The sequence below is a fragment of the Hyperolius riggenbachi genome, chromosome 3 (genome assembly GCF_040937935.1).
Source record: "Hyperolius riggenbachi isolate aHypRig1 chromosome 3, aHypRig1.pri, whole genome shotgun sequence".
Taxonomy (NCBI): Eukaryota; Metazoa; Chordata; class Amphibia; order Anura; family Hyperoliidae; genus Hyperolius; species Hyperolius riggenbachi.
Window position 1 is genome coordinate 494,811,492 of NC_090648.1, and position 27,046 is coordinate 494,838,537.

Here is a 27,046-nt window from a genome sequence, read left to right on the forward strand (position 1 = left end):
AGCTGTGTGCATGGCTCCTCCCCTAAAGCTGCAGCTGAGTGCACTGTGCATGGCTCCTCCCCTAAGGCTGCTGCTGTATGGGCCGTGCATGGCTCCACCCCCGCAAGCTGTAGCTGTGTGTACTGTTTGGCTCCACCCACCCCGTGACTGAGGCTACAGCTGTATGTACTGTGCATGGCTCCTTCCCCTAAAGCTGCAGCTATGCGCAGTGTTTGGCTTCCCCTGTTCCCATGACTGAGCCTGTATGCACTTCGTGGCTCCTCCCCTTTGGCAATGTAACACTGTGCACTCTGCCTCCTCCCCCAGCGTCCCCATGTGTGTGTTCAGCACTGCCCTGCATGAGGGGCAGTCTTCCTTAGTGTAGTGGGTGTGGCCGGCTCGCCTATCTGACGCCGTAGTTCTGATTGCGGCTCTTGTCTCTCGATGGTAAGCTTAGACTGTTGGCCAGCGAGTAGAGGCGTGGTCACTGCTCCAGTCTGTCAGCCAGGGTGGCAGGCGGTTACTTTGTATTTGGCAGATGTAGCAAGACATGGCGGATCCCATCCCAGCATGTTCACTTATAAACCTTCATCCGAGTCTTTCTATTCCTTTTTCCCCAGCAGGATTCCCTAATCAATCTCAGGAGGCTGCCGTCAGTTCTGTATACAGCCTGTGTCTTATCACTATACATTACTATGTGTTGCTCATTTACCAGAATACCCTAATGCTTAAAGAGTAACTGTCGGGCATAAAATCAAAAATCAATTCTTTATTTTTATCTGGTAAACAAGTAATAAGGATGCTAATCAGGCAATCCAAATGTTAAAATCACTATTACTTTTCTTGTTGATAAATGATCATTCCCCAGTTTACCTGACTCTTATTTGGTACACAGAAAATTTGGTACACAAAAGAGAAGTTGCAGGGCATGCTGGGTGGTCCTTTTTAGCTTCTCTACTTCCCCTCAGACTTAACTAATACAGCCTGATTGGCTGAAGCCTCTTTGCCTCCTATTTTCCCCTCCCACACCTCTGTTCCTCTCTGATTAGCCAATATTTCTCTGGCTGAAACAATGCATTTTCTATAGTGAAGGGCGGGCAAATCAGGCAGAGGAGACTAAGGGCGGATATTACATCACGACTGGCTTCAAAATAGCCACAGTAAATATGGAAACTGTCTAGAATAGGATTCTCTACTTTTTCCTTTATAAAATTCGCAGGAATCATAACGTGGACATTGCAATACATCTGTTATGTAAGTAGAGCAAGTATTTATCTACTTATAGATTTGTTTCTTTTTCCTGAGATAGTATGGCTGACAGCTCCACTTTAAATCCTCAGTCCAGGCCAGTAAGAAAGTCATTAACTCGCTGGTACAGGCCGGCTCATCTATTGCAGAACATTTCAGCTGTAATAATGCAGACCTATCTATAATTGATCAATTAAAGTGGCCACACATCTCTCGACTTGGCAGTCAATCGACTATCCGAGTTGATAATTATGATCGCAGTCAGATGAAAATCGGTGCCAGCAAGTGCATGTCCGATCCACGATGCAACCAATTTCGGCCGAAATCGCTTACATGTATCAATCGTACATGCTGCAAGATGTCGGGCTGCGGCGGTAATGGCGAGAGATATCGGGACGAGCGATGAAACGCCCGGCGGTCAAATGAAACACGCACACCCCCACCTGGTGCACTATACTTTACCTGTCCGCTGCTGGCTCCGGGCTCCATCTGCTATCCGCATATACCTGGCCACGTGGTTGCCTGCTCAAATCATTCAGAACCTCAGGACAATTATCAATATTTACATTTACAGCTTGTGGCTGGACTCTGGATTTTATCCTAACATGTTGCTGTATAACATGTCTGTTACATGAACGACTGATGTATATGCTGTTATTCCAGGGAGCTGCTGCAGGTGGCGCCGCAGACATCCCCGATGCTGGAACCGGGAACTGGAGGGGAATGTTGAGACCTAAAGGAGAAGAGTCTGCATCAGAGGAGAGAACCAGACCCACACCGATGCTTCCGGCGAGCCCCCAGAGGGGCCACGCCGTCAACCTGCTGGATGTGGTGAGTGCAGGGGAGTTATGTTCGTGTGTTGCAGTGCCAGGGCTGGCCCAAGGCAGAGGCGAGAGAGGCGCCAGCCTCAGGGCGCAGTGTAGGAGGGGGCACACAACTCACTGAACTATAATTCCTAATTGTGTTTGAAGCAGAGAGAAATAAAAAAAGGGGATACATGGCAGTGTCTGCAAGCCAGACAACTAGAGATTAAGGTGTTGGGGGCCCTGGGGTGCCTCACAGTCTAATAGCAATCACTGTGTGACGGCTGGGGTGGGAGGGATGGAGGGGCGCACTTTGGTGTCTCAGCCTTGGGTGCTGGAGGACCTTGTCCAGGCTCTGCGCAATGCCCCAATGTCTGCTGCCTGTTCCTGTGTCACAATGTTCCGTATGCCTCCCGCGTCTGTTACAGTAACTCATCTCTGCTTCCTGCACCTGTCACAGTGATCTGTCCCTGCTGCTTGCACCTGTCACAATGCCCCGTCCCTGCTGCCCGCACCTGTTACAATGCCCCGTCCCTGCTGCCCGTGTCTGTCACAGTGACCCACATCCCTGCTGCCCGCGTCTGTTAGTGACCCATCCCTGCTGCCCGCGTCTGTTACAATTCCCCATCCTTGCTTCCCACGTCTGTCACAATGCTCCGTCCCTGCTACCCGGGTCTGTCACAGTGGCCCCCGTCTCCGCTGCCCGTGTCTGTCACGGTTACCCGTCCCTGCTACTCTGGTCTGTCACAGTGACCCGTCCCTGCTGCCCGGGTCTGTCACAATGCCCCGTCCCTGCTGCCCGGGTCTGTCACAATGCCCCGTCCCTGCCACCCGCATCACGGTGACCCATCCCTGCTGCCCGCGCCTGTGTTACAATGCCCCGTCACATTGTTTCTTTCTCTTTCTCTCTAAGCCTGTGCCAGTTGCCAGAAAACTCTCAGCCCGTGAACAGAGGGACTGCGAAGTAATTGAGCGGCTAATAAAGTCCTATTTCCTGATTGTGAGGAAGAACATTCAGGACAGGTGAGGCGAAGCCGCCAATCAGAGCCTTGCCTTCTGTCATGTGACTGCTCCTATTTATGGGTATTATGTAACTTTTGCAGTGTGCCAAAGGCAGTCATGCACTTCCTGGTGAACCACGTGAAGGACACGCTACAGAGCGAGCTGGTCGGTCAGCTGTACAAGTCCATGCTGCTGGAGGACCTGCTCACAGAGTCCGAGGACATGGCCCAGCGCAGGAACGAGGCTGCAGACATGCTCAAGGTACATCTCACTGCATATTGTCTGTACTGTACATCCAGTCCTGCAGCAAAGCCCCTACCCAGGATTCCACAGAACACTGACTTATGTGCTAGCAGATTGGGGAGAGCATGTGTATATACATTGAGTACAAAGTAGGGACACCAAGAGCCAAATATAGTGTAGTATGTACTGGTAGTTAAAGAGAATTTGTACTGTGAAAATCTTGCATAAATAAACGTACCAGCCTGTTTGTTGTCTTCTCCTATCCCCCTCTGTGACATTTTCGCCGCTCCCCGCTGCTTTCTTGGTGATAAAATCACGGTTTTCTTCATTGTTTTTGAAAACCATGAAGATGGCCGCCAAATGGGAAATACATCATCAGAGCAGGTGCCTGTTTGCAGAGGCTCCTCTCAAACGTGACTTGACTGCTGGAATGTTACTCCCAGTGTTGCCTTAGCTGCTTGTCTTGGCTTTGAACTGATCTTTCTGCACTCACAGCTGTTTACAAGGTCACAGCTCTGTGAGGCAGACACGTTGGCTGTGAGCAGAGACCTTGCCTGTGACTCATATACACACAGCATACAGGAGAGCATAGGGGGGCATGCATAACTTCTCCCTATCACAGCAGAGGCAGTGCATTCCTCTCTGGGTCGACAAAGCTTGACAAAGAAAAGATTAGATATATTACAGAGACAGTGCAACTAGAAAAGGCTGCAGTAAGCCAGAACACATTAGAACAAGTATAGGAACTTATAGGATAGAAGAAATAAGGCTGCTATTTTTGTTAGAGTCTCTTCAAAATGAAGTATGATAGAGTAATAAGCTATACTCACAAAGCAGGGTTACCTCTCAGGCAACCACTGTATAAGCAGGTGTGGAGATTAGACCTGACCCCACTCAGGATTAAGAAGTCACTCTCCATAGATGTGGGGAAAAGGGGGCAACACCCCTCCACCAGGGTTGTACTTGATATAACGTAGTATGGATACAGAGGCGCCAAAAGGATAAAAGTATCTAAAAAGTTTAAAACCTGAGGAGGCAGTGGTGGAGTTGCCTCCTCAAAGCAGACACAAAAATTGCCAATGTGTTTGTCAAATACAAGAAGTTTATTTACATACTCTGGGGGACAATGCAACGTGTTTCGCAGGTTTGATCCCGCTTCATCAGGCAATAACAATGGAGCAATAGCATATGTGGTCAGTAGAAGAGCCAGGCACCTCTGTATCCATACTACGCTCTACATTGGGTAGGTGTAGTAGGAGTAGTAGAGGTTACAGGGCCTTGTATGGTTCACAAGGCAAAATGAGCCAATCTCGGTGCATTGACAAAACAGATGATTACACTGGAGAGTAGGCGTGTAAAGGTCAGGGGCGGGCCTAACATGAAGCCACCTGAATCACATTATTCGGGCGGCATTTGGACAAGCAGTTTGGACCACCTGATGCCTGCCTCCTCTCCACACACTACCCTCCTCATCCATGCATCCCCGATATCCCCGTCCTCATTTGGCCGGTGGCACCTTCCGCCCTTCCCTATGTCATCATTGGGCATGCTACGGTAAAACTCCATCACCGGCGAGAGATCACCATGGCAGGGCGATAGTGATGGCAATAGACCAGCCAATCACAGCCCCTCACTGCTCCTTTTGCTAACTGGCGGGGGCGGGACCACAGCACTGTCATTGGGCCAATCACTGCGCTAGATCAGTAGCAGTGGCATCTGAGACCGTAGGCACCAGTTAGCAAAAGGAGCATTGTGCGGCTCTGATTGGCCAGTCTCGTGCTAGCACCCTTCACTGATTGGTCGCGTGCCAAAGCTTCCCCTCTGCTAATGCTGATCGCTCTCCGGGGGTGGGGTTTTTAATATGGGGGTATATATGATATGAGGTATGCCCAGGTTCACACTGTTTGGTCATTAAAGGGTTATGGTCCCTTCCATGAGGATACCTCATCGCGGTGGAAGGGTCTAGTATGGAACACTCTGCATGCAAACGGTTTTGGAAGCCAGCATTCTCCATTATGTTTATTTTGGCGCATCTGTTTTGAATGCAAGTTGTGTATCCTGCCTATAATAAGACTCTGTACATCTATCTAGTCATTCATATGCAGCCTCCACGGTTTGAACCGGCCCTGGTAAAGGTGCCCATACATCACTTCATTTGAGGCATCAATATTTGTCAGATTGGATACTGTAACGCGCTCGAGCCGAAATTGGTCTTGTATCGGTCGGACATGGTACAAGATGGGCTGCCTTGCTTTATCTGGTGCGCAGTATTAACGAGTGATATCAGGACTAACGCAATGGAACCACTTGTGCTGTACCCCCTCCCCCATGTAAAATGTTCCTCCCTGATTGGTCCTACCATATTCAGTGTTTCCTGGTCTGAGCAGTGTTCTATATTTGCACACAGTCCTAAAATGATTGCACCTCATCTCTGATGGGACTTGGTATTCATAGACATAATTAAAGGATGCCTTAGCCCGAACTTAAATTTCAAATTGATGCTGTGTGGGGGAGGTGTGCATATAGGCTTCCCGCACCTCCCGTGTCGCGGTGCCTTCCTTGGTTTGCCTGCTATGCCTCCCGTTCTTTATTTCTTGGTCGGCGCCCTTTGACCTGGACATACTGCACTGTGCATGCGCAGTATGTCCTATTGGGCTGCCTGTGACCATACTTGCCGTGAGCAAGGTCACAGGCAGCCGAATAGGACATACTGCGCAGTGTGCCCGGGTCAAAGGGTATCAACTGGTATCACACACAGCGCCATTATGAAATTTAAATTAGGACTAAGGAATCCTTTAAAGGGAACCTAAAGTGAGGCTTCCATAATACTTTCCTTTTAAGCAATGCCAGTTGTTGATCTCTTTGGCTGCAGTAGTGTCTGAGTCACACACCTGAAACAAGCATGTAGCTAATCCAGTCAGTCAGAGCTCCTGCATTCTTGTTCAGGATCGATGGTTAAATGTATTAAAGGCAGAGGGTCAGCAGGACAACCAGGCAATTAGCCTTGTTTAAAAGGGAAATAAATATGGCAGCCTCTATATCCCTCTCGCTTTAGGTACCCTTTAAGATGCCAGTTTCCCGTTGTGACTTTTTTCACCTGTTTGTGTACAAGATGGCCGACCGGCGACACATAGCGTTCATTTCCTACAATCTCACTTTCTCCATTCTCCCTGCAGGCGTTACAGAGAGCCAGCCAGATCATCGCAGAGATCAGGGAGACGCACCTCTGGTGATCGCACCACCCACACACCAATCTCTTCACTTGAAAATCGATGGAGTTGCCGTGTTCGGGGTAGAATTTTATTTATGAAGCGGATCCTGTAAGCGGGTACAATATATACACGGGAGGACCGTTTCCTGGAGGGAATCTGCTGTGTATAGCGAGGAGGAAACGACCCACAATAAATGCTACACCCAGCCCTTCCCTCCTCCCACTTCCTGTTGTAATTGACTGACGTGCGCTGGAAGAGGAGCATGCTGGGAAGTCCGCTCACTGGCCTGGCCTCACACGAATATATTTTTAGGTGCAGCGTGTTTTGTACAGGATCGTGCCCCCGGCGTAGCCTGAATCTCATATTATTACATGTAATATTGCACTGAATGGTAATATTTCCTTCTTGGTGGCCCCACAAATAAAACTTCTCCATAACATGTGGAGATATTACCACTTCCTGTCTGTGGTGAGCAGAATCTGTCGCTGGGCGTCTGTCTGAGGCTTATGTTAAAGGGAAAGCCCGTATATGTTGGCTGCCATTGTTGACTTGGTTAGTGTTGCTTTAAGTCCTATATGTGGGCCTTGGTGAATAATACTTACCGTACATCATTTTGGTCCCTTTTCGAGATCCGCCTATAATGTGCCGGTTCTGTGGTCAGCTACCCATGGTATGATCCATTTCTCTCTAGCTCCTCCCTGATGGTATTTTATCTCCATGCACTGACTGTCCTCTCTGAGGAGATCATTATCAAATGCGAAGGGCGGGACAGGGGCTGGCTGTGTAATCACTAGGCATGACATGCTGGTATACTAACACAGGGTAAATTATCCAAAGATTATGCCAATTATAAAAAAGGGAAAATATACATCACAAAGATTAATTCTGTCCACTCACCCAGAAAGGTTTTTCTGTAACACATCCCTTGAAAGTGGACCTAAGCTCAGAACTCCCCCCGCTCTAAAAGATAAGCAACAGCATATAATAACCTTTTAAAGACAAAACATTAACTTGTTTCACCTTATAGAAATCATACTGAGATTCTGCAGTGTGGTTACTTCCTGGGAACACAGAAAGGGTTAACCTCCTGTGTGTACATATTAGCTCAGAATTCGGCAGACAGCTCACTTTACACTAGCTTATTACTTGCTGAAAAGGGAGAATTAGACAGGTTGCAGGGTGGATTTCTCTTTGTTACCTTGTCTTCTGTGCAAGATTTCAGGTCTGCTTTAAAGGTGCAGGCTCCATGACTGTTAGTCTCATCTGTTAGTGAGTCAGTAGGGTGGTACACACATACAGCTAATGGCCTGTCAGGACGGCCATGCTTGCACTAAGGATTGGAATGACAGCCCAAACACGTCATTGAAAACCAGGTCAGTAATGGCAGTCTCCATATTTCTTTCCCGTGTGGTTCTCTTTAAATGACAGTTGTAGTGAGAAGATTACGGAAGCTGCCATATTTATTTCCTTTTAAACACCACCAGTTGCCTGGCTGTCCTGCTGATCTGTTTGGTTGCAGTAGTGTCTGAATCACACGAGAAACAAGCATGCAGCTAATCTTGTCAATGTCAGAAAAACCTGATCTGCTGCATGCTTATTCAGGGGCTATGGCTAAAAGTATTAGAGGCAGAGGATCAGCAGGGATAGCCAGGGAACTGGTATTGCTTAAAAGGAAATAAATATGTCAGCCTCTGTATCCCTCTCGTTACAGTTGTCCTTTAAGAACGAGTCTTGCACAGTACAAAGTCCATGTGAGAAGCCCAGAGTCTTCTGCCTAGGCATGAGCAGACTGCTTCCATCAGAGACTCCCACACTGGCATTCCAGAGTCTGGTCCCTTTTTCCTGGTGCTGGAATTGGGGAAAGGGGGGAGGGGAGATAGTCCTTACTGCGCCACAGAAGTGACCTTGTTCCCCAAATTGGTGTCAGTAATGAATTGTTGAGACAACTTTCATGCTCCCCACGTGGGTGGCTCAGTATGTGTATAAAGCAGCAGCCTCGGCGTTCAGGATTTATAGCGCATGTCAGAGAACAGTATGTGTGGCCGCCATGTTTGTGATAGAGAAGCATCCATCACACTGCTCTCTACTCATGGCTTTCTGAGCTGCCTGACTGACCAATCAGAGCTGCCTTCTCCAGTGCTGTCTCCTCCCCCTGAAGGGAGGTTCTTTTTCTGGATATGTAGGGTAACTCCTCCCATGGACGGTCTTTACAGCTAAGACCACAAACCTTAGTGCTCCCTAGATCCTGCTTTGCTGAAATGAGCTTAGTGCTGCCACCCAGAGGCCAGTGCTGGAACTGGCAGAAGTTAGCACCACCATACAATGCATAAAGCTAAAAGAAGCAGCTGAAACGATCAGTATGGTCACACTTCCTGACAGCAGACGTTACATTGGCCACTCACCATACAATCTTTCTTGTACAATGTTATCACTTCCATGTTTAGAGTATTCTCAATACATTGCTCTTTTTACTACATATATGTGGTAAGATTGTACAGATAGGATTGTTTGGCCATTGACCAACCCAACTTGCTGTGACGCTCCTCTTTCCGTTATTGGCCAATGCCCAGCAGAGGTTATGCTGGGTTCCCACGATGCAATTTCCTGTCCGATATATAGGTAATCTGACAGGAAGTTGCATTGTGTGTACTGACAGGAAGTTGCATTGTGTGTACATGTCCAAACTGCCCTCGATTGATAACTGGATCAATTTTCACGTGATAACTTCTGAAAATCGACCCCGTTGTTGAATGGGAGCAGATCAGACCTGGCAGAAATAATCGTCCAGTTCTTGTTCATCAGATGGGAAATGGCATCATATGTACCCAGCATATGAGCTGGCACATGCTATCAGCTTCATAGTTATCAGGTATAACATACAACAGTCACTGCTGGGCATCATGGGAAGTGTAGTCCTGTGTCTAACAGACAGTGGTGGAGACAGCCTCAGCCACTAACCCTGCTGCTAGGAGAGTGCAGAGGTGCTGGACTGACCCCTGTTGCTAGGAGTGTGCGGAGTTCTTTATTCCTCACATTTCCGGGCGTAAGCATTCCCCTGTCATATAGAGAAGCCATAATGAATGGTACAAATTATTACCCCTGATTAGTAAGGCTGCACAGAAGCATTCAGATGCCCCCAGTTTCCCCAGACGGATGACCGGCCATCTTGTTCAGATGATGTATACAGAGATTATTAAAGGCAATGGGAAACCTTTATTTTTGTTCTAAGGTTGCACATTTCTGGCTTTCAGAGACCGTTTACATTTTCTGTGCATATTTTCTCACAAGACAGCAACTTACCAATCTGCCAGGCGTGGCTCCTACAGGTTCATAATCGTCATTGGCCAGATGTCGGCCATCTTGTGACAGCAGAATATATGAGGGAAACAGCTGCATGTTTAGCTGCCTTGGTGATACAAGAAGTACTGTGGTACGTCACGTATAATGTCCCCTCCCCCCCCCCCCCCCCCTCTAGCTGAGCACAGTGCATTGTACTTGAGATATTTCCTCCCACCAGGGTGGTGTCACACATTATAGGGACCCGTCACCATTATTGTTCTGTGTCTGTATGTGACGGAGGGGAACAATTGCTGCCACATCAATACTGAGACTTAATGTATGTTCTGCCATGTTTGTGTATCATTGTAAATAAATCGGTCCTGCAGAATGGTGTGTCTCTCACTGACTCATCTGTCATGGGCTGCTAAACGGGGGTTGCAAGATGGCCTTTAGCCAGCATGGGGTTCTCCTGCATGAGGTGACACACTGTGTGGGGGGGGGGGGTTTGCATGTTATTTGACTTATCAAATGTACCCACCTCCGACCGACCTACAAAGCTTCATACAGCTAGCCATACGAGTTCTGATCAACTGACCATAGGGGATGATCAAAGATATGCAAATTCTTCCTAGTTGATGCAAATTATTATACAAATGTATGCTGTTTGAAAATGGACCAATCAGTTTAAACCCAGATTTAAATTGGTTGTTCCTTTTTCATGCTGCATATATTTGCATAATTTCAGAAGTATTTGCATCTCATTGATTATCCCTACTGGCCTTACAGTCATCAAGTTCTGATCATCCGGCCATTCGTTCGAGTTCTGATCAACCAGCGAGACATTCATTAAGTTCTGGTCAACTGGCCATGCATTCATCAAGTTCTGATCAACCAGCCATACGTTCGAGTTCTGATCAACCAGCCATACGTTCAAGTTCTGATCAACCGGCCGTATATTCATCAAGTTCTGATCAACCAGCGAGACATTCATTAAGTTCTGATCAACTGGCCATACATTCATTGAGTTCAAATCAACCAGCTATATGTTCGAGTTCTGATCAACCGGCCATACGTTCGAGTTCTGATCAACCGGCCATACATTCGAGTTCTGATCAACCGGCCGTATATTCATCAAGTTCTGATCAACCAGCGAGACATTCATTAAGTTCTGATCAACTGGCCATACAGTCATTGAGTTCAAATCAACCAGCTATACGTTCGAGTTCTGATCAACCGACCATATGTTCATTGAGTTCAGATCAACCGGTCGTATATTCATCAAGTTCTGATCAACTGGCCGTATATTCATCAAGTTCTGATCAACCGGCCGTATATTCATCAAGTTCTGATCAACTGGCCGTATATTCATCAAGTTCTGATCAACCGGCCGTATATTCATCAAGTTCTGATCAACTGGCCGTATATTCATCAAGTTCTGATCAACTGGCCGTATATTCATCAAGTTCTGATCAACTGGCTGTATATTCATCAAGTTCTGATCAACCGGCCGTATATTCATCAAGTTCTGATCAACCGGCCGGATATTCATCAAGTTCTGATCAACTGGCCGTATATTCATCAAGTTCTAATCAACTGGCCGTATATTCATCAAGTTCTGATCAACTGGCTGTATATTCATCAAGTTCTGATCAACTGGCCGTATATTCATCAAGTTCTGATTAACTGGCCGGATATTCATCAAGTTCTGATCAACTGGCCGGATATTCATCAAGTTCTGATCAACTGGCTGTATATTCATCGAGTTCTGATCAACCGGCCGTATATTCATCAAGTTCTGATCAACTGGCCGGATATTTGAGTTCTGATCAACCGGCCGTATATTCATCAAGTTCTGATCAACTGGCTGTATATTCATCAAGTTCTGATCAACCGGCCGTATATTCATCAAGTTCTGATCAACTGGCCGGATATTTGAGTTCTGATCAACCGGCTGTATATTTGAGTTATGATCAACCAGCCATATATTCGAATTCTGATTAACTGGCCATACATTTGAGTTCTGATCAACCGGCCATACATTCATCCAGTTTTGATCAACCGGCCATACATCATCCAGTTTTGATCAACCGGCCATACATTCATTGTGTTCAGATCAACCAGCCATACATTTGAGTTCTTCTGAATCAGCCATACATTCATGGAGTTTTGATTAACCGGCTATACATTCAAGTTCTCCTCAATCAGCCTTACATTTGAGTTCCGATCAACCTGCCATACATTCGAGTTCTGATCAACTGGCCATATATTCAAGTTCTGTTCAACCAGCCATACATTGTGTTTTTATGAATCCGTCAGTCATTGAGTTCTGATCTACCGGCCATACATTCACTGAGTTCTGATCAAATCGAAAGAACATTTAACACTTTTTATTTTTTTTTGGGAGGGGGGGGGGGGGGGGGTGATGTCTATTGAGATGAGATTGATAAATGCCCAACACACTGGTAGTGATATCAGGTAGATTTCATTTGTATTATTGATCAAATACTTTTATCGCTCAAAATGATCAATGATTGATGTAAAATTGATTAAAGTGCATGATTAAACAGTAATGCGATCGGCACTGGAATGAAAGTGGCAGAAAGAACAGCCGATTCCTCCTCAATAAATTTCCCACTCTACTGAATCGACACAATTTACATTTTCAGCCTGGTGTCGATCATATTATTTTAATCGATTGAACAGCCAAATGGTATTTTAAAAAATGGCAAAAACAACTTGAACAAATAGGGGGAAAAATATGCATTGGGAATGAATAGATCAGGTAAAATTATGGCCAAAATCATAATAAGAATTAAAATCCTAGAAAGCATCCCAAAAATTGAGCGGCTGTGGTTTAATTTGATGAGGTAAGAGACTGTTGAGATTACTTTAACCCATCAACCGCTTCAATAGAGCTATCTCATTTTGAGATAAGTTCACTGCTTTAGAGTCGGCAGAACTCATTGTGCTGTGAATTCTTGGAATGCTTTGATCTCTCTCTGCTAGCAGAACAGAAAGCAAAGTCCTCTGTTAGGCCCCATTCACGCTTGCAAAATGCTAGCGCTTTTGCTAACGTTTTGCTCTGGTGATTTCTGGTGATTAACGTGAAAAAATCGCCATTCACACTTGGCGATTTTTTTTTTTCTCTATCGTGATTATAGCACTAAAAGCAATTGCCGGGAAATCGCCTGAAAGTGGTGCAGGATACAAATTTGCGCTTGGCAATTTGCGTTACTCGCCAGCGATTAACACATATCGCCCAAGTGAGAACGGGCCCATAGAGTATTACGGCACTAGCGCTTAAAGGGAAACTTCAGCCTAAACAAACATACTGTCATCAAGTTACATTAGTTATGTTAATTAAAATAGATAGGTAATATAATCTCTTACCCATCCTGTTTTAAAAGAACAGGCAAATGTTGTGATTCATGGGGGCAGCCATCTTTTTGGTTGAAAGGAGGTGACAAGGAGCAGGAGACACAGTTCCAACTATCCTGTGTCCTGATTACCCCTCCCAGCTGCACACGCTAGGCTTCAAATGTCAAATTCAAAATGTAAAAAAAAAAAAAATTGCACCAAAACAGCAAAACGAGAACAAAATCAGAAATCCCATCATGCTTTGCACAGCATCAGGGGAAAAAAAGCCCGAGCAGTTTTCTTCTGTGCAGCTAAAAATGAGGCTTGTATAAGAGAAACCAAATTCTGATGCTGTGAAACTGTTAAAGAAACACAAAGCCTTTTCAGTGCTGCTGAGTCGATTTTTAGTCTGGAGGTTCACTTTAAGTGTTTTGTCGAAATCGTCAGCAGAACGCTCAGATGTGAACGGGGCCTTATTGTCTCAAACTGCCCTTTAGTGGCAAGTGGCCATAATTATGAGAAGCAAATGCTCACTCCCAGCTAGCAATCTGCCATTTTATATGGTCCACAAACAGCCTGCCAGCCAATCAAGTGTGATTGTATACACCCGTGTCTGCAGTACCAAATTTAGCAGGAATTGCATAAGTTCAGCAACTTTCAGGTGAGAGGGTGCGGTCAGACATAATCATACACTGTCACCAGCAGGGGGCACCACGTGCAGGTATACCTCTCACATTGCCCCCCTCCCTAACCACTTACCCAATTATTCTACATACTAGAAGCTGCAAAAAAAAAAAGACGTTAACACAAACACTGGTGCACATGCCAGACGGGGCCCCCAGACTCTGCCACCTATATACAGTATATCTCCACCATCCGGATGTTTGGTGATGTGATGCAGCTTCCTGGCTCAATACACAAAAGAAGAAAATGGAAAATGCTGGAAGATAGTAGCAGGTGAGACTCTGAGCGCTGTAAATCAACACTGCTAACCACCATCCCGCCTCTGTGAACTAACAAGATTATTGCTTCCTTGAAAGAAAGCAAAAATCAGTAACCCTTTGCAAGCTCGCATACAAATGTTCAAACAAATGCATTCATAGACTCACTCATCCAGGCACCACTTTTATCCCTACAGCTAAGTTACAAGCCGGGGTCTTAGTTCACAGAAGAATGCATTCTTAAGGGGCCGATTTTCTGGCCGATCGATCGATCCAGATCGATTGAAAATCGGTTGGCCAATCGACCGATCGATGGCCGATTTCGATGGATTTCTGTCGAACTGGCAGGATGGAAAATTTAGGTCGATCTGATGAGATTGCTTATCATTTTGCATTGGCCTTAATGGAAATCTGATGGCAAAAAAATGCCATCAGATCGAATTTCAATAGATTTCAAATTGAAATCTATTGGAATTCTATCCTGGTAAAAAATGTTCTAAAAACGCATCAGATAGATCATCCGATGCATTTCTTATCTATCTGCGGCCAATCTGACGAGTGTATGGGCACCTTAATGCTTAGTCACCTATACTGCGCAGAAGTACCCAGGTAAACGTAGGTGTCCTAACTCTGGCCCTGTAACATGCATAGTGCACACATGCAAACATTCATTGCATTCATTGAAGGAGGGAGTGCGCTAGATTAACCTGCTGAGCGGTCTGGACGAGCTCAGCTCGTCCAACACCGCCAGAGGCTGCCGCTCAGGCCCTGCTGGGCCGATTTTCGTCAAATAAAAAGCAGCACACGCAGCCGGCACTTTGCCAGCCGCGTGTGCTGCCTGATCGCCGCCGCTCTGCGGCGATCCGCCGCGAGCAGCGGCGAAAGAGGGTCCCCCCAGCCACCTGAGCCCAGCGTAGCCGGAACAAAAAGTTCCGGCCAGCGCTAAGGGCTGGATCGGAGGCGGCTGACGTCAGGATGTCGGCTGACGTCGATGACGTCACTCCGCTCGTCGCTATGGCGACGATGTAAGCAAAACAAGGAAGGCCGCTCATTGCGGCCTTCCTTGTTTATTCTGGGCGCCGGAGGCGATCGGAAGAACGCCTCCGCAGCGCCCTCTAGTGGGCTTTCATGCAGCCAACTTTCAGTTGGCTGCATGAAATAGTTTTTTTTTAATTTAAAAAAAACCCTCCCGCAGCCACCCTGGCGATTTAATCAGAACGCCAGGGTGGTTAAAACCCTGACCACAAGTGTCCATAACAAGAAAAAAAACACATAAATCCAGGCACATCGGCTCTAGTTATGATATGCTATCTGTCCCATGAGAGGACGTCAGGATGTGTGCTCCTAATCCCTACATAGGTTTGATGCAATGAATGTTTGCATGTCTGGACTATGCATGTTACAGGGCCAGAGTTAGGACACCTATGTTTACCTGGGTACTTCTGCGCAGTGTAGGTGACTAAGCAAGAGAATGCATTCTTCTGTGAACTAAGACCCTGACTTAATTTAGCTGCAGGGATAACAGTGGTGCCTGGATGAGTGAATCTGTGAATGCATTTGTTTGAACATTTGCATGCGAGAGTGCAACGGGTTACTGATTTTTGCTATTTTTCTGGCCACACCCCCTTTAACACCTCCCTTTCCTTAAATTACTTATTTAAATGTCCTAACTAGAGGCGATGTGCCTGGATTTGTGTGTTTTTTTTTCCTTTAGAGAAAGTGATAATAATCCCACCAGACCCATATTCAGGGCCTGGAAATGTAAATGATGCATCTAATCTTAGTAATTACAGCAATAAAGCTACAGTAGTTGCACGTCTTGGAGAAGTCTGAAAATTCTCATTATGGCCACTAGATGGTGCCCTAAGCTTAGCATTGCCAATTGGAATACAGATTCCCCAGCAAGCTCATGGTGAATCAAAACTTATAGGAGTGTGTAAGGGGCTTCAATGGACCAAAAAGTCCTCTTACTAAAATGCTTTGCAGAAGTTTGCCTTCAGATGTTGTTTGTGATTATTCAGGTTGGAGTGAGCATATGTCTCCCACAATGCATCACTGCTGAATATGCAGACCATCCCTTTATTTTCCTTGAAAGCTAAACACACCTCCAGATCCGCTGGAATGCAATGATGTGTCAGCTTGTTAATTGTACAGAGCCATAATAATCCAACATGCATACAGACTGTTTCGGATTGGTTGATCCTCATCAGTGCATGGCATGGATTAATGTGGCTCTATGGGGTAGGACTTGAAGCACCCAGAGTTACAGATTGCCCAGCAAGCTTAACCACTTAAGAACTGTAGGCTTACACCCCCCTTAGTGACCAGGCCATATTTTACTAATTAGGCCACTGCAGCTTTAAGGCCTCGCTGCAGGCCCGTACAGTTCACCACACACACAAATGATCTCCCCCCCCCCCCCCCCTTTTCTGCTCACCAACAGAGCTTTCTGTTGGTGGGCTCTGATCGCTGCAGGGATGTTTTTTTTTTTTTTTTTTTTTACAAATATTTGTTTATTTTATTTTTTTTTTATAAATTTACCCATTTATTTATTTATTAAACTACCTAAAGACCGCCTAACGCCAATGGGCGTGATCAAGGCGGTAGCCCCAGGACCACCTAATGCCAATTGGTGTCAAGTCCTGGGGGCGGGGTTTGCAGGAGATCGCGCATGCCGCTGCGCGTGCATCTCCGCATGGATGATGGAGCTCCGCCCTGCCATCAGTCTTCCAGCGGCCGCTAGAAGACTTACTAGGTACAGCGCTGCGATCTAAGTCAGCGTCATACAGGGGACAGCCGTGTCACTCGGCTGTCCCCTCCAGAGGCACAAAAGCGATCCGCTGTGATAGCCTGAAGCCTATGACAGCTGAACGCGCTAATGGAGGGAGGGAGAGGGATAAGAATAAAAAAATAAGCATTTATTATTTAAAAATAAAAGACAAAAATATTTACTAAAAAAATAATAAACATTGGGGCAGCGATCAGACCCCACCAACCGAGAGCTCTGTTGGTGGGGAGAAAAGGGGGGGGGGGGGGTCACTTGTGTGCTGAGTTGGATGGCCCTGCAGCGAGCCCTTAAAGCTGCAGTGGCCAATTTGTTAAAAAAATGGCCTGGTCTTTATGGGGGTTTAACACAGCGGTCCTCAAGTGGTTAACTTCTTGAGGACCGCTGTGTTAAACCACCCTAGTGACCAGGCCATTTTTTTCTTAATTGGGCCACTGCAGCTTTAAGGGCTCGCTGCAGGGCCGTACAACTCAGCACACTAGTTGGTGGCGTCTGATCACTCCCTATGTGTGTGTGTGTGTATATATATATATATATATATATATATATATATATATATATATATATATATATATATATATATATATATAATTTTTTCAATAAATTTGCTCATTTATTTAATATTTCCCCCCCGCCAGCCAATCAGCTGTCATAGGCTTCAGCCGGGTCCCGATCATTTGTCGTTTGCACCACCGTAGACGAATGATGGTGTAAACCAGGGGTCCCCAAACTTTTACAGTCAAGGGCCGGGTCAACATACTTTAGACTGCTGGGCGGCCAGAGTATAGAAAACATTACTTTGAGCCTAGGAAGTATAATCTATTACCTGTTAACAGTGTTGCTTGCACATTTCCATCAAAGTCAGTTTTGCAGTGAAAATGCTATTTTTAATTTCAAGTAATTTTCACGAAAAAAAAGGCTTTTATTTTTGCGGTTTCTGAAAAAAATTGATATTTCTACATCAACGCAGAAAAATAATATTTTCATCGCAACAATTTTCACTGCAAAAATTCAAAAAAATCTATATTTTTGCAGCAAAAATTTACGATACATATTTTAGCTGGAATTTTCACTCCAAAATTGAATTTATCAGTATTTTTGGAGGAGGCTTGCGCCTGCGCAGTAGAGCGGCCCAACAACGATCGACTATTTCCCCCTATCTCCGAGCGGAGAGCCGATACTGCGCCTGCGCTGGAGGCGGGAAGGTAAATATTTACATACCCGCTGTTCCGGGAGCTTTTTCGCCGCCGCTGTGGGACCGAGGAGGACGGGGGAAGCCTCAATAGGATCCGCTGGCTTCCCCCACCCGAGGTGAGTACCCCCCAGGGGAACTTTTTCTCATTACAGGTTTTCTTTAGGACTTTGAAACTTTCTGATGTTGGATTTGGCTACTTTTTTCCTGGATAAATTTGCTCCTTCCTGAAATGCTGAGAGAATGGTGTCTGCGATGTCACCTCTATTTTTAAGACTTCTGTTAAAACTTTAATGAGGCGTTTTTTCACCCGCCGTTCGCAACACGCTGAGACAGACGGCTTACATTGAATCACAGCTTGTAGAGGAATGAATGCGTGAATTGAACAGCAAAGAGTAAACTGGAGACAAGTAATGCCAACAGTGGCGGATGAGACGTCCCCTTCTGTGCTTACAGCAAACCTGAAGTGAGAATAAACGCTGGAGAGAATCAGTGATTGTGCATGTAGTACTATGGTACATAGAACTTTCCTGAAGGCTCACGTTCATAAAGTGGACTTGAACTCTTGCACAGGACAGAAAGAAAACAGAGAGAAATGCACCCTGTATGTATTTAGAGAGTTTAGCCTGTCTAATTCCCCCTTATCTGTAACTAATCACAAGTGTAATTTGATCTCTCAGCTGTGTCAGCTGACTGCCATGGCAGAGAGCTCATTTGTAAACACCTGTTAAACCTATAGTGGCCCATACACTGGTCGATTTTTCAGCCATTGATCAATCGGAAATCAATTCTATTAAATCAGCCAATGGATCGGTTTGCGGCTGATTTAGATCGATTTCTGTCGATTTGATCTATCTGACAGGATGGAAATATCTAAAGGTGGCCATACACTTATAGATTTACAGCAGATTCGACCATCAGATAGATTTCTGTCAAATGCCTGTCAAGTCGAATCTGACAGGAATCTGATGTGTGCCACACACTAGGAACAGATTTCCAATAGATTTCACAATTAAATCTATTGGAAATCGATCTAAATGCATAATTGGACCATCGAACGGGAGATCGGACATGTCGGAAATTATCTAACCATCTAATCACCTCAAAATGACCCGTGTATTCCTGCATTAGATCCAATGCAACTCTATGGGCCATTGATCTGCCGCCAGCAGCAGATCAACCTAGATCTTCCATCCTGTCAGATAGATCAAATCCATCGATTGGCTTATTTGAAAGAATCGATTTCTGATCAATCGATTCTATAGAATCGATTGGTCGATGGCTGAAAACGACCAGTCTATGGGCCCTTTAAAGCTGGCCATATACTGGCCCGATTTGCGCCCGTTTCGACAGCAGATTCGATCACTGGGATCGAATCTGCTGCCAATCGTTAACGCTACACGCCGAATTTCGATCCATTTCGTCCGATCCCGTCGATCGTGCCGTGCGGAAAATAACCGTCGATCGCCCGCGGGTAAAGAGCGCATCGCTAGCGGCGTTCGAGTGCCCGACGACCGACGCAATAGAGCCCGCATACATTACCTGCTCCGCCGGCACGACTCCAGTCTCCCGGTCACCGCTGCTCTGTCTGCGCTCTGGTCTCCAGGTCCGGCATGCCTCACTTCTTCTAGCCCGGCAGGAAGTTTAAACAGTAGAGCGCCCTCTACTGTTTAAACTTCCTGCCGGGCTAGAAGAAGTGAGGCATGCCGGACCTGGAGACCAGAGCGCAGACAGAGCAGCGGTGACCGGGGGACTGGAGTCGCGCCGGCGGAGCAGGTAATGTATGCGGGCATGCGAGCGGGGGGGGGGGGGGGGGGGGCAGCAGCAGCACCACCACCACAGCAGATTGTGATCGGTTTCAGGCTGAAATCGGTTCACAATCTGTTTGCTGTAAAGGTGGCCATACGATCCCTCTCTGATCAGATTCGATCAGAGAGGGATCTATCTGTTGGTCGAATCTGATGGCAAATCGACCAGTGTATGGCCACCTTAAGTCCATAGAGTTGCATTGGATCTAATGGTGCAGTAATGCCTTTAGATCGATTTTCAATAGATTTCCCATAGATTTAATTCTGAAATCTATGGGATTTAATTCATAAGGAGTCCATACACTCAGCAGATTTTTGGCCGATCGATTGATCGCAAATCGATTGACCAATTGGCCGATTTCGATTTTAATCGATCTTACATGCTTGAAAATCTAGGTCAATCTGTTGAGATTGCTTATCATTTTGCATTGGACCTAATGGAAATCTGATGGCAGCAAAATGCCATCAGATAGATATTCAATAGATTTCTTACTGAAATCTATTGGAAATCTGTTCCTAGTAAAACATGTTCCTAAACACATCAGATAGATCAGAAATCTATCTGATGATCTATCTGCTGCTAATCTAACGAGTGGATGGCCACCTATAGATTTCATTCTGAAATCTATTGAAAATCTGTTCCTAGTGTGTGGCATACATCAGATTCCTGTCAGATTCAACCTGACAGGCATCTGACAGAAATCTATCTGGTCGAATCTGCTGCAAATCTATCAGTGAATGGCCACCTTAAAGGTGGCCATACACTCGTTAGATTAGCAGCAGATAGATCATCAGATAGATTTCTGATCTATCTGATGTGTTTAAAAACATTTTTTACTAGGAACAGATTTCCAATGGATTTCAGTATAAAATCTATTGAAAATCGATCTGATGGCATTTTGTTGCCATCAGATTTCCATTAGGCCCAATGCAAACTGATAAGCAATCTCCAGAGATAAGCCACATTTTTCCAACATGTCAGATCAATTGAAATCGATCGATATCGATCGATCGGCCAAATATCTGCTGAGTGTATGGGCCCCTTAAAGAGAACCTGTACTGAATAAAATTATTTAAAATAAACACATGAGGTAACTTCAAATGAACATTACATAGTCACCTTGCCATCATTTCCTCTCAGAAGCTCACCATTTTCTTCTGTCAGTGATCCCTTCCAGTTCTGACAATATTGAAATATATCAGTTGCTGTCAGTTATATATCAGTTGCTGTCAGTTACAGCTGAGAGGAGAACTGATGTGTCCATGTTTCCCTATGGCTCAAGTGGGCGATGTTACAGTTTAACAGTGTGCTGACCAGGAAGCTGTTATAGGGTAAGAGCCATTTTCAAAATGGAGGACGGAGAATTCCATTGATCACGGTGGACAGACAGGACGCAGGAGAGGAAAAATAGATTGAGGAGTAGACTACACGGGAATTAAGTATGACTTGTGTATGTTTATTTTGACTTTTAATTTTCAGTTCAGGTTTTCTTTAAGTCTGCTTCCATGAAAGCAGGAAGTAGACACACTTCAGGTTTATTGCAGGATTTGTATCAGCTGTAACAAATAAAAGTTTTTCTTTAAAAGTTCTTATACTTTTGCTTTTAGAGCAGAGAAGAAGTTCTGAGTTCAGGTCCCCTTTAAGTTGGCCATACACATATAGATTTCCACCCAACGTTCCAAAGCAATCGATTCCTTTCAGAAAGGTATCGATTCCTACCATACACAACAGCACATCAGTGTTTGATAGTTTCCAGCAGGGAATCTATTGACAATTGATCAAACTACAGTGGTGTGCTGTTGGATTCAATGCAACGTTATCGCTGATCGATTGTCCTCCACTCCTGCTCCGGCTCTAATCCACCTAGATTTTCCATCCTGTCTTATCAATACTCTTGATTGATTTCTAGTCAAAATCGATTGAATCGAACATCTTAAACCATAGATTCCCATCCAATTTGGATCAAAGCGATCGAATCTGCAGGGAATTGAATCGAAAAATGAATGTGTGTATGGATGAGTGATATCGCCCATCGGGGGTCAGGACCCTGATCCCATTGGACGACATCGCTGGGCTGGGCTGTACAGATGCATTCAGCTCTGTTGCTATGGGTTGTGGGGGGCGGCAGTATGATGGGCGGGGGAGCGGCGTGCACAACGGAGTTGGCCGTTGCTCCACCAAGTTGATTTGCCTGGTGGATCTCTTGCAGGGTGGGGGTTGGGGGGCTATTGTACACATGCCTCATTATTGGCTTAGGGCAGTGGTCATTATCTCTGCCTCAGCTGACTTTGATTATGCATGTGTACATAGTTTAAAGCGGTATTGTCACCATAAAAATCAAATTTCAACAGCAACTGGTCTTAGTGTATTAAGTGATAAAGATGCTAATCCTGCATTCAAAACTTTCAAAACTTTTTCTGCTGTTATGATTTGGAGTTATCACATACTTAAGGAGCACTGGCCCTTTAGTAGTCGGTGCCAAAGAATTGCATGCTGGGGGTTCTTTTTATCTATAATCTATTCCTCCTCTTCCCTTTATTTCCCTGCCAGCTGCTTATCTGAAACCTAATCCCCTACTCACTTGTGTTTACAAGCAAGGATGAGGCGACTCAGCGATTGGAGGAGACAAGAAAAAAAGTAAAGGGCAGATATGACATCAGGATTTAGCCTTAACTGTGGGCAAAAGACATGGCCCCCACCAGGAACAGAATTCTCGTCATTTACTATATAGCATTCACTGAAATCAAAATGTGGACAGTATAATACATGTGTTATGTAAGTAGATCAAGTATTTATCTACTTATATATGTGTTTTTTTTTATCCCTGGCATAGTATGGCTAATCCTACTGCTTTAAAGGTCAACTGTAGTAAGAGGTATATGCAGGCTGCCATATTTATTTCATTTTAAACAATACCAGTTGCCTGGCAGCCCTGCTGATCTATTTGGCTGCAGTAGTGTCTGAATAACACCAAAAACAAGCATGCAGCCAATCTTGTCAGATCTGACAATAATGTCAGAAACACTTGATCTGCTGCATGCTTGTTCAGGGGCTATGGATAAAAGTATTAGAGGCAGAGAATCTGCAGGATAGCCAGGCAACTGGTATACCTTTAGGCCTTGTTCACATTATAAATCGCCAGCACTATTGCAAGCGCTGAACGGTTTATTGATCTTTTTGAAAATCGCTTTTTCCTGCGCTTTGCGCTTAGAAAAGCGCTTTTGCTGAGCGATTGAGATTTTCGCTTCCTGACATCTGTCAGGAAGTGAACTCTTTGACCCGGAAAAGAATAAATACAATGTATTTATTCTTAAAAGCGCTCGGGAAATCGCAATACAAAGCGCTTTTTCAAGTGCTTTGCGATTTCCCTATACCTTCCATTGAGCCGAAGCCCTCAGAAAATGGTACATGTAACGTGTTTGCGACTTGAAAGTAATCGTAACGCTTACATGTGAACACTCTCATAGGAAATCATTAAAATTTCTAAAATCGACAGCGCTTAAAAAACCCCTCAAACGCTCATGGTGTGAACGGGCCCTAAAAGTAAATAAATATGGTAGCCGCCATATCACTCTCACTTCAGTTGTCCTTTAATGCTGGGAACACACGATACATTTTTTCCACTCTATTCTCCGCTCGTTTTTCTTATCTTTTTTCCATTCACTTCTATGAGAAATCGAGCGGTAAAACAATCGTAAGTAATATCGGACATGATGGAATTTATCAATCGAACGCATCTATCATGCGGGAAAACAAAACGTGTGTTCCCAGCACGAGGGCTGCAGTTGTGATGTGAAGTGTAATCAGCATTCATGACAGTGTGCGGTACAGCCTGGCTGAATCAGCTCCTGCACACACAACTATTTAAGGATTTCTGCTCTATCCTGTTATCAGGAGTGTGTGCTCAGCCAGATACAATTCTTTTGTATGGATAAAAGCAGTCACTTATTAACCCTTGCAAGAGAAAAAAAATAAGATGTGACCTCAGACAAGCAGTAAGGCTCGGTACACACGTTATGCTTGGAACACAGGTTTTGTTTTCCCGCACGATAGATGCATTCGATCGATAAATTCCGTCATGTCCGATATTCCGCTTGATTGTTTTACTGCTCAATTTCTCATAGAAGTGAATCGAGTGAGAAACCGGTCGAGCGGAGAATTGAGAGGAAAAAACGTATTGTGTGTTTCCAGCATAAGATTGCACTCGCCTGTGATTGTCTCCTCTTAAAGAGACTCCGTAACAAAAATTGCATCCTGTTTTTTATCATCCTACAAGTTCCAAAAGCTATTCTAATGTGTTCTGGCTTACTGCAGCACGTTCTACTATCACCATCTCTGTAATAAATCAACTTATCTCTCTCGTCAGACTTGTCAGGCCTGTGTCTGGAAGGCTGCCAAGTTCTTCAGTGTTGTGGTTCTGCTATGAACTCCCCCATCCAGGCCCCTCTCTGCACACTGCCTGTGTGATATTTAGATTAGTGCAGCTTCTCTCTGTTCTATTATCTTTTACAAGCTGGATAAATCCTCCTCTGAGCTGGCTGGGCTTTCACATACTGAGGAATTACATACAGGCACAGCTGTCTGCACTCTGCAGGAAGAAATAGCCTGACACTTCAGTGGAAGATAGCTGCAGGGGGAAAGAAACACACAAATGATCTCTTGAGATTCAAAAGGAATGCTGTATACAGCCTGCTTGTGTATGGATGTATTTTCTATGTGTGGACATACTGTACATCAATCTACTTCCTGTTTTGGTGGCCATTTTGTTTGTTTATAAACAAACTTTTTAAAACTGTTTTTAACCACTTTTAATGCGGCGAGGAGCGGCGAAATTGTGACAGAGGGTAATAGGAGATGTCCCCTAACGCACTGGTATGTTTACTTTTGTGCGATTTTAACAATACAGATTCTCTTTAATCCCCATGATACAATTTTTATGCGATTCGATCAGATCTAACTCGATTGATCGATTAAATACGATCGGGATTCGATTAAATAGTGTGGTCGAATGTCATTGCAAAACAATGGCAAATCGATCACACTACCGATCAAATCGAATTGAATCCCGATTGGACATGTCGGATTTAATCGATCAATCGAATTCGATCCAATTGAATCGCACAAAAAATTGTATTGTGTAGATGGGGTTTAAGAACCTAGCGTGTGTCCCCCGATGTCACATAAAGATCTGGCAGGTATTTAGTGCCATAGGCCATCCCCTGAACACATTTTTTTTGCGCCGCCCACTGGTGGGCGCTCTGTTGTGCACTGCTGTCCTTCCTCCCTCTAGGCTAGCAATCCATCTGTACAATCAGCTCTCATTCCTGAACTATTGCCCGAAGGATTGAGTCCCGACCCTGCAGGCAACAGTGTCACATCTAGCCGATTGATCCAGCCCGCCCATCCAGCTTGCTCACAAGGCATGGAGGCGGCATCACCACCTAGCAAGCATAGAGCACCCATCCAGCCTGTCCTTCCAGCTCACTAACCATGCATGGAGCAGGTGGCATCATCGCCCAGGCCGTATAGAGCGCCCGTCCAGCCAGCTCACTAACCATGCATGGAGCTGGCGTCACCGCCCAGGCAGCGTAGAGCGCCTATCCAGCCAGCTCACTAACCATGCATGGAGCTGGCGTCACCGCCCAGGCAGCATAGAGCGCCTATCCAGCCAGCTCACTAACCATGCATGGAGCTGGCATCACCGCCCAGGCAACATAGAGCGCCTATCCAGCCAGCTCACTAACCATGCATGGAGCTGGAGTCACCGCCGAAGCAGCATAGAGCGCCTATCCAGCCAGCTCACTAACCATGCATGGATCTTCATCATCCAGCAAGAGGCGGAGGGGGGCTCTGGGTGCCCGAGCAGCCCCCCTTTTAAAACACCCATAAAAAGGTCCCTTTGGCTATAAAAATTAAGCCCCACCCTCAGCCGCGATAAGAGGAGGTGTGCTCTCTACGTATCTCTCCGGCGGCCATCAGAAAGATACGTAGAGGGCACACTACTCTTGCGCAGACTGGCCGCGACGGGACGAAGTTACAAGACCTGGTACCGGAGCTGCAGGCATTGGAGGACGATGGCGTGGGAGCGATCCGTGCACATGGACCCATCGATCGGAGACTGCTAACGAGGGATCCATCGCTGGAACGAGGGGACCGTAGGAGGAACAGAAAGGTTCTTTAGGACCCAGAGCGTTCCTTCTTCTTAGGTAAGTCTCCAAATGAAAGCCTGGTACACACATCCTATTTTGATTGGCCAATTTTACCACCTCCGTGTGGGTTCATTCATTAACAGCGTAGGCCATTTCGGCGCAGGGTGAAGCAAAAAAAGTCTCACCCCGCCACTGCACAAGCCTTACCTGATTACTAGTCCCCCTCTGAATTGTAACAACTCAGGGGACACATAATTCAGGCACCGGCTATTGCCAGCGGACGAATTACTCTTTTTTGCAGAAGGGAGGCTACCGCGCATTGCCCCGGTAATCCTCGACGGCTATTTTTAGTATTGCGGTGCGATTGTTGCACCACAGCGATCCCCCAACGCCGGTTGCCAGTCTGAAACCCCCCTAAGAGTTAACAGATATTTAATACTACGTGCAGATTGTGTAAGTAAACCTTCATACTACATGGAGGTGGTAAAATTGGTCAGTGATTGGCCAATCATAATTGAAAGTGTGTACCAGGCTTACAGGACGACAGCTTGATGCATGATGGAGACGCACTGAGGAGAGCAATCTGCCAGACAGATTTCTGGCCGACCCATCAAGGGGATTAGAGGTGGCTCTACACACACTAGATTCTCACCAGATCGGGAACCGTCCAGTGCCTGTGTGAAGGCTCACACACACGCCCAACGAGTGCACAACATGCACACGACCTTACGAACTGCACCTCTTGATGACCTCCTCGACCTTTATGTCCACACATCTAGACGGAAAACAGACGGACAAATGATCAACTCATTTACGTAATGCGCATGACGGACTACGCGTTCGAATCTAGTACAAGTCATTCAAACGACCAACTGCGCAATATCAGACTACCGTAGGCCAACGCACATCCGACAGTTGGATCAGGCGCAACGCCAGGCTGTTATCAAGACGGTTGCACACCTAAATATGCCTGATTATCGTCCAACGCACTTAAGTCAGATAATAATCAGGCAGTTTAGTTGGACATGTGTATGTAGCTTGAGGCTG

The 27,046-nt window shown here is 45.6% G+C and overlaps 1 protein-coding gene across 3 annotated transcripts in view; it reads left to right on the top strand.

Moving 5' to 3' along the window:
• Positions 1-10,154, top strand: part of DNM1L (dynamin 1 like) — a 64,968-nt gene extending 54,814 nt beyond the window's left edge. For all 3 annotated transcript variants that reach the window (XM_068278253.1, XM_068278254.1, XM_068278255.1), the window contains 4 exons: positions 1,891-2,058; positions 2,944-3,053; positions 3,134-3,293; positions 6,452-10,154. In XM_068278253.1, coding sequence (XP_068134354.1) covers positions 1,891-2,058; positions 2,944-3,053; positions 3,134-3,293; positions 6,452-6,508 — 495 coding nt within the window. In that variant the 3' untranslated portion in view covers positions 6,509-10,154. The remainder of the gene's footprint in view (positions 1-1,890; positions 2,059-2,943; positions 3,054-3,133; positions 3,294-6,451) is intronic.
• Positions 10,155-27,046: the final 16,892 nt, after the last annotated feature.